General features: G+C 42.2%; 1 protein-coding gene across 1 annotated transcript; it reads right to left on the bottom strand.

The window, feature by feature from the left end:
* Positions 1 to 6,280: 6,280 nt before the first annotated feature.
* Positions 6,281 to 7,320, bottom strand: LOC135979834 (potassium channel subfamily K member 12-like). Its single transcript, XM_065580009.1, has one exon. The coding sequence runs from the start codon at positions 7,304 to 7,306 to the stop codon at positions 6,359 to 6,361; it is 948 nt and encodes a 315-aa protein (XP_065436081.1). The 5' UTR covers positions 7,307 to 7,320; the 3' UTR covers positions 6,281 to 6,358.
* Positions 7,321 to 8,390: the final 1,070 nt, after the last annotated feature.

Here is an 8,390-nt window from a genome sequence, read left to right as displayed (position 1 = left end):
AATACTTTTGAGGAATTAAGACAAAAGGATCTGGGTCCATCGCTAATTAACAGTGATAGTGAAAGGGGTGAGGTAAATGGAAGTTGAAAAGAAACTTTTCAGGCTTCTCCATCCCGTATTTTTATTTTTCAAAAAGTTAATTAATTAAAATATAAAAGTACATCCAGTGATATGCACCTTGCAAGTCAAAATAATTCACATGCAGCAAATTAATGATGCGACACAATATATTAAGGCCAGCATTTTAAACTTGGGTACCTAAAGAACTGCTGATTTGTGAAGATGCGGTGCACCTACTACTCCCATTGATTTCTCATACCGGGCTAAATACTTGGCTGTAAATTGGTCCTGCTCCATTAAAGTGAATGCAGTGGTGCCAATTTTCACCATCAGCTGATTTGGCCTGCAGCTGCCTGAACGACATGTTCTCTCAGGTACCATAAGGTCCTTTATTTTAGCCCATTAAAATCTTCCTTGGAGTCAAAGATGTGGCACATCTAAATTTTTATTCATACCATGGTTCAAAAAGGGACTGTCTACTCCTGACTCATCCCTACCAAATGTACCCTTTTTGGAACTCATTGATGCATTAGTCCCAAGGATTTTCCTGAACACCAGTATCATGTTGTTCATTTCAATTACAGTTGTACCATATTTAGAAGTAATAACACCATTTCAAGTGGTTCATCAGCTCATCCCATAAAACTACATCATGGGAGAGATTATCCACCATTTCTGAAATGCATGACCTTCTTCCCTGCTCAAGAATACCAGATCTAATTGATAGTCTAGTAAAGCCTCTAATGAGAATAATTTCCTATGGCAGCTGTTTCTCAGGAACTCATTTCATACACAGTATTGATCTCTTGCAACTAACAATGACAGTAGTTAGTTTTTACTAACGCTCACTGGGGTCATGAATTTCTTTTTGTTGTGTGCTTTCTACACTTATTCAGGATTATCCTTATAGCAATTATAAAATATCCATCTTAAAAACCTTGTCCACAATCACTGAGGGATGATACTAGTTCATCGATGTTTTTTCCTGTTATGACTGAGTGTGGAGATGGACGTCACACATATTCCAGGCAATATTTTTTGCTATTTTTTAAAAAAGTCTTTGAAATACCTTTATCAGAGCCATCCACATTTTTTTCTGGGAATTTGATATCCTTTCAGATGTATAGAAACCATTACTGGTAGTATATCATGTCAATAAAATACATAAAATGTTAACTGAATAACAATTTGCATGTTTCAATATTTTATTTAACTATCAACTGGATGTCATCAAGTAATATTTTTTCATGAATATCTTTGTATCTCCTTACAATGCAGTTGTTGATTCTCCATTTCTACTTCCTATATCAGTAAAAATATTCCTGGGTCCATAGAGATGGGTAACTCAAAATATCCATTGATTTTGCTTGCAAACTGTATGTAACGTAGAAATGTGATCACCATTTCAGTATCTTAGTATATGGCTTTCAATCCTCTTCATTCAAAGATTTTACAGTGGAAAAAATCCTGAGTTTGCATCAAAAATATGTAGTGCTGTTTAAAGCATTTTCATCTCATTGTACATTCTAGAGACCAACTTTCCATCAACCCAGAATTAGATTATTTTTAAAAATTGTCACTTTGTTATAGAGAGACAAGGTGGTGAGACAATATGTGGACCAACTTTCCAGCCACACACAACTCTTCTTCAGGTGTAAGAAATGAACTGAGAGTGTCACAGCTACATACAAAGTGGAACGGACTGTTCAGCATCATAGGTGGTGAGTTATATAGGCCTGTGGTGCCTGTGCACCACCAATATTCAGGAATGTGGGCCCGGCTCCACCAATGTTTGGGCTTATATTTTCAGAGCCGTCCCACCCATAAGACGGACCAGGGCAAGTGCCCCGGGCCCTGCGCTTTGGGGGGGCCTGGCGCTTCAGGGGGATGTGGTGTCCAGGGCAGCCTGGAGGGTTAGCAGGGGGCCTGGCGACGGCAGCAGCAAGCGACCTGGCCCCAGGCCACCCTGCTCCGCCCCCACTAAAACCCTTCCCCCAAGCCTCCGCCCCACCTCTTCCCGCCCCTGCTCCACCCCACCCCCATTCCACCCCTTTCCCCAACTAGTGGTGTGTGGTCAGAGAGGCTTTTATTTCTATATTGAAGCAGGTTCTCTCAGGGTATTTGGGTGGCACATTTCATGATGTGATCTACTTCTCTGGTGGAGTGACCTTCTTTGGTGAAGGTGATTTTAGTTGTGTTAAGGTTTATATCCAGACTGTCTCCATGGAGTATATTCTGTGGTATCTGAGTGCCTGGCTGTAGGCAGCAGCTTTCTTGGTGTGTTTGGGGTGGTTGCTGGATCTATGAAGGTAGGTGTGGGGATCTGTGGGTTTTTTGTATATAATTGTCTGTAGGATTCCATTGTTGATGCTAATGTCAGAGTGTTCTAGACCAGGGGTCGGCAACCTTTCAGAAGTGGTGTGCCGAGTCTTCATTTATTCACTCTAATTTAAGGTTTCGCGTGCCAGTAATACATTTTAACGTTTTTAGAAGGTCTCTTTCTATAAGTCTATAAATATATAACTAAATTATTGTTGTATGTAAAGTAAATAAGGTTTTTAAAATATTTAAGAAGCTTCATTTAAAATTAAATTAAAATGCAGAGCCCCCCGGACCGGTGGCCAGGACGCGAGCAGTGTGAGTGCCACTGAAAAATCAGCTTGTGTGCCGCCTTTGGCACATGTGCCATAGGTTGCCTACCCCTGTTCTAGTCACTGCTTAATTTGTGCTGGGGCTCTAGGCTTGGCAGTTCATAGCCCCGGCACCTGCTCCTGGCCAGCAGCTGCCATTCTCCAGCCACCAAGCTCTGAAGGCAGCGTCGCCGCCAGCAGCAGCCCAGAAATAAGGGTGCCATACCACCCTTATCCCGTTCTGCAAGTTCTTTCTTGTGCATAAGAGATTCAGGTAGCAGCAGTCCAACACTCTGCCTCCACTCACATCACTCAGCTGCCAGAGGAACATCCCTGGAGTGTTGTGCTGCTGATTGCATGACACACTAGTATCAACCCTTCACACCGTGACCATCAGTTTTGGGGAATGAGAATGGTTGTATTTCGTGTGTTCTCTCTGATTCAGTCAAAAAAATATTTGGCTCTATGTGCTAGTCCATGTGGGGAAAGAGAATCGTCGATTGCACTCCCTCCTGTGAAAACAGGAGTTAAAGGGGCAGTGGCCTTGTCCCCTAGCTTCTGAAGACACCATCTGGGAGGGCAGTCCATTCACCAAAGAAGCCAGAGGGAGTGGGGGTAACAAGCCACCAGTCTTTTCTCCTAGGTACGTAACACTAGGCAAGGTTGATGGATGATTGTGTAAGGATGGTTGGTCTGGCGGGGTCCTCCAAAGATTTGTCTAACTTGGCTAAGCATCAGACCCATAACTTTTCCTCGTTTTCCCCATCATTGGAATTTGGCTGTGCTGTGTTTCCTTTTACCTATAATTTGGTTATGTAATGGCTGGTTTGTAGTGTTCCTTTACATATAGTTTAGTAGAAACTGGTTTGGAGTAAGCAAAACTACATGCAGTAGTGATGTTAATGCTGAGATTTACACTCTTTTGGGTACAGTGGTAGGAAAGAGGAAACTTCTCATGGTGTAAATAGGCTGACTTATCTACTGCTATACTATAAAAAAAAATCTAACAGTCAGCCTCAGTCTTTCTTTCTTCATTCAGACTGCCCATAATTTCTCCATTGGCAAGTCCAAGGCTTGGTACAGATTTTCCATGCCATGTCCAGAGGCAGAGCCAGAATGCTTACATTCCTAGTCACTCCCATCCCAACAAACTCCTGTGGGGATCCATTTCTGGATATGTCAGATATATGTGTGACTTTCTGTGTATTGTTTTATCCCTTCCTCTCTTCGGTCTGTAAGACAAAATTGCCAAATATGGTTGCTGTCGTGCTTTGGCTAGAAATTTCGAGAGCACAAAACCTCAAAGTTTCAGGTTAGAAGTGAATTTTGCAAGCTAATTTTCAAAACATTTTGCAAAGCTCAATTTCATGGAAAGCAAAATGTTGAGGACCTAAAAACCATGTAGTTTAGCTATGTAGAAACTGGTTTGGAGTAAGCAAAACTACATGCAGTAGTGATGTTAATGCTGAGATTTACACGTGTTTTTATTTTCTTATCCTTATAAACATAGTGTGCAGCAGATCATAAGATTCAGCACTCTTTAGAGTACAGTGGTAGGAAAGAAGAAACTGCTCATGGTGCAAACCGAGGCTAGGGACATCATCCCTGCCCATCCTGGCTAATAGCCATTGATGGATCTATCCTCCATGAACTTATCTAGTTCTTTTTTTGAACACTGTTATAGTCTTGGCCTTTACACCATCCTTTGGCAAAGAGTTTCACAGGTTGACATTGCGTTGTGTGAAGAAATACTGCCTTGTATTGGTTTCAGACCTGCTGCCTATTAATTTCATTTGGTGACCCCCTGGTTCTTGTGTTATAAGAAGGCGTAAATAACACTTCCTTATTTACTTTCTCCACACCAGTCATGATTTTATAGACCTCTATCATCTAGTCATCTCTTTTCCAAGCTGAAAAGTCCCAGTCTTATTAATCTCTCCTCATAGTGTTCTTTTCTTTACCTTTCCCAATTACAATATATCTTTTTTGAGATGGGGCAACCAGATCTGCACGCAGTATTCAAGATGTAGGTGTACCATGGATTTATATAGATGTGGAAAAAGCCTAAATTGATAGTATAATTTGCTGCTGGAAATAAATGATCAACAATGAAATAAACCATGTGTTGATTATGTATTTCCTGGGTGATAGAGAGGAAAACACTTGAGATCCAAGGTGAATATTGGCTCTTCTTACACCAAATGAGGTTCATAGTGATGCATTTGCCCTTTGGCTGACTTTAGCCACTCAGTAGCTAGGAATAGTTTCACATGTATAGCCAGAGTAATTTTAACTAATAACCATGTAACTTCTTGAAATCATATAGTAGCTAATGTTACAGACCATCTTACATGAAAATTTGCTGGGACGAAAAAATAATTCATGGCTATGGGAATTCACTGGGCTTTTCCCTGCACCATTGAAATCAATGGAATTTCCCCCCCATTAACTTCAATGGGAGCATGATAGATATATAAAGCTAGTATATTTGTTGTGCTATGTGTGTGTTATGTACAAAACTGGCTTCTAATGGATCAGTGAGGAGCATAAAGGTGCAAAGTTCAGGTCCAGATCCAAACTTCACCAAAGTTTGGGTGTTGGGGATATTAAACTCTGGGGTTTTGGTTTAGCTCATCACAGAGGCAGAGCCTAGCTGTGAACTTTGAATCCAGATCTGAATTACTCAAGAGTTCAGTGGCATTTAGATTCAGGATATTGGTTCAGGCCATTCTCTACAATGAAGAAAAGCATCTTGATTAGGGCACTGTCTTCACACGTAGCCACATACACCATTCTTCTAAATCATAGACTCGTGCCTCCCCCTACTGGGGGGGCAAAATCTAAAGGGGAAAACACATTACCGCCCCACGTATCTCCTCTGCCCAGTGACAGCCCCCCTCCCTCTTTGCCCTGTGCCCAGCCTGGGGCTGCCATGCTCTCCCCACCTCATGTTACCTGGCGGTGGGAGGGGGGACTCTGTCCTTCTCTCCCTGCACTTCCCCCTCCCGCTGGCACGTTCAGCCGGTCTCCCTGGCAGCCGGGCAGGGAGCAGGATGGAGCCGCTTCTGCCTGAGAGAGCCTGACTGGGAGGCAATGGCAGCCCGCTCCCTGCCTGGGCTCTCCTACCACTGACCGGGGCTGAGCGAGCCAGAGCCTTCCCTCCCCTTGGCATGCTCGGCTGCTGTCCCTGGCAGCCAAGCACGGGCAGGGAGTGGGCTGCCACTGCCTCCCAGCCAGGCAGAAGCAGCTCTGTCCCTCTCCCCACCCAGCTGCCAGGGAGAATGGCGGAACATGCTGGGAGGAGGCACAGGGAGAGAAAGACAGAGCCCCTCTACCTCTCTGCCCCCAGCAGGCCAATCGGGAGGGGAGGGGGGCACTTGACTTTGCATGCCTCCCTACAGTTCAGCTCTGTTCTAAATGCATGTCAAGTGCTGTATGATGCCATTCCCAACACCAGCCATATGGAGAATAAAACACATTAGGACAAAGATGGTATTGCAACCCAGAGAAGACTTAAAAAAAAAAATAGACCTGCTGTTTGTTTGGAGTTTATCTCTTCACTTAAGAATTTCCATAAGCCCATGATAACATCAGCCTAATAACTTAAATTTTTATTAAATAAAGAATAAGAAAATGTCATTATCTTATAGAAGAGACTTTCAAAAACTCTACCTAGAATCACTTGTTTCTACCAACCTATTGTTCATGATAGCTAGCGCACCAATGCCTGCAGAGAAGCCATTTTGTCTGCTGTTCATACTGACGTTTCTAGGGTACCCATTGGCCATCTCGGACAGCTGCTTTTGCAAAATGGCCAGGGAGACTTTGTTTGATGCTGTGAGCTCCTTCATTGAAATCATTTCACCAGAAAGCCTCCTCCCCTCTGTGTCACTGTCATACTGTCCATCGGTTTCCACAGAGATGTTATGCCTACGGAAGCGGCTTCCTGGGGTGATGGCATTGCGACGACCAAGGCGGGCACTTGATTTATGGCACTTAGAGCAACACCTGCAGCCAAACTTTTTCAACAGCCAGTTTAAAACTTGCTTGATCACAATTGATATGACATTAAAAAGAGAGTATATGCAAGATACACCCATTAATATAAACATGAAGTTTCCAAATCTGTATAATCCCTGATTTTGGTACACTGCATTTTGACTGCTTACCAAATCTCCAAAGCCAATAGTGCTGAAGGTGACAAAACAATAGTATAAGGAGTCAATGTAGTTCCATCCTTCCACTGCTGTGTACATTGCTGAGGCACAGCAAGCCAGTGTAATGGCAAAAATTCCCAGAATCAGCATCACATGATAAACTGATGGTTTCCATCCAGCAAGGCTGTCCACTTCAGAGATAGCTGATCCCCTTCGAAAGTTAGGGGGTAGAAGACCACTTCTTCGCAGCTGCCGCTCACGACAAGCCTTCATGATAAAAGCCAGGAGAGAGATAATACGCTCCAGGAACAGGTTGAAGAAAAGGATAGTCCCAGCACACCCGAATAGGCCATAAATTATGAGGAACACTTTTCCAGCCACTGTTGCGGGTGTGGTCATTCCAAAACCTGCCGAGGCACAGATAATGTAATTATAATCATGACATAGCTCTTCCTGCATATACTCCTAGTATATCGTATCCCACCACATCCCCTTTCACTTTGACAATTGGCTTTGAATATGTTTAACCAGTTAGTGAAATCGTGCTGTGTATAACTCAATTTGGACCAGCCTGAATTAGAGTGAATTATTTCTCAGGAGGTGAGGAAGATTCCAGAATGCTGGACAAGGTGAGCAGGATTCAAGAGGGAGCAAAAAAATCTGTAGGAAATGAAGTGTAAGTTATTAACAGAGAAGAGCTATTTTGTTTGGAGGAGCTGTATTAGCAGCTCTGCAAAATCGGAATTCATAAACTCAAATCACTTGCTAACGGTGTTAAATTAATACACCACATCTTTGCTTCTGTTCATTCAAGCCAGCATGAACCTCTGGAAAGTTTAGTTCTCTATATCCAAGGTACTAGTTCCTTAACTGCTGTAAATCATTGTAGCCCCACTCATGTTAAGGTCTCACTATGATCATACCAACTCCTGCTAACAGATGACAGATTTCAATGTGTACAAAGGTAAAGGAATTTGAACCTTGATTATCTTTTAAATGTAACAGCACTTCATTCAAAGCCTTCTATTCAAATACAGAAACAGACTGACTGTCCCGAAAGTATCATCGCACAAAGGAGTATGAGTGAAATCGTGGCTCCATTGCAATCAATTGCAAAACACCCCCTGACTTCAGTGCTGCCATGATATTCCCTACAGGCACAGACCAAGAGTTAGTAAATAGCTAACATCTTGGTTTTGTAGATCTAAACGCAGTTCTTTCAACTTTTTAGAAGACAGAACTGTCTTCCAGATAATATATTTTTGTTGTTGTGCATGTGAAATATTTTGAATAAGTTACATTTGTGTAATTTGCTTTTGGAATGTGATAAAAATTGTATCCAGTCATCAGACTTTTTCAATTTTTGATTAAAAAATTAATAGAAACTTTTACTAAACCCCATCAGCAGTAGAAATTATAGAATCCTGTAGACTTAAAACAAGCTACTGTACTAGTATACGTTTTATTAATGGAATGAAAACCAAGAAAAAATAAAATATTGCTTCTGAGTTCAAACAAGCAGTTAATGTATTGTGAGCACATG

Source organism: Chrysemys picta, unplaced genomic scaffold (assembly GCF_011386835.1).
Source record: "Chrysemys picta bellii isolate R12L10 unplaced genomic scaffold, ASM1138683v2 scaf1274, whole genome shotgun sequence".
Lineage (NCBI taxonomy): Eukaryota > Metazoa > Chordata > Testudines > Emydidae > Chrysemys > Chrysemys picta.
The sequence above is the reverse complement of the archived record's forward strand: the minus strand, read 5'-3'. Positions and strand labels throughout refer to the sequence as shown.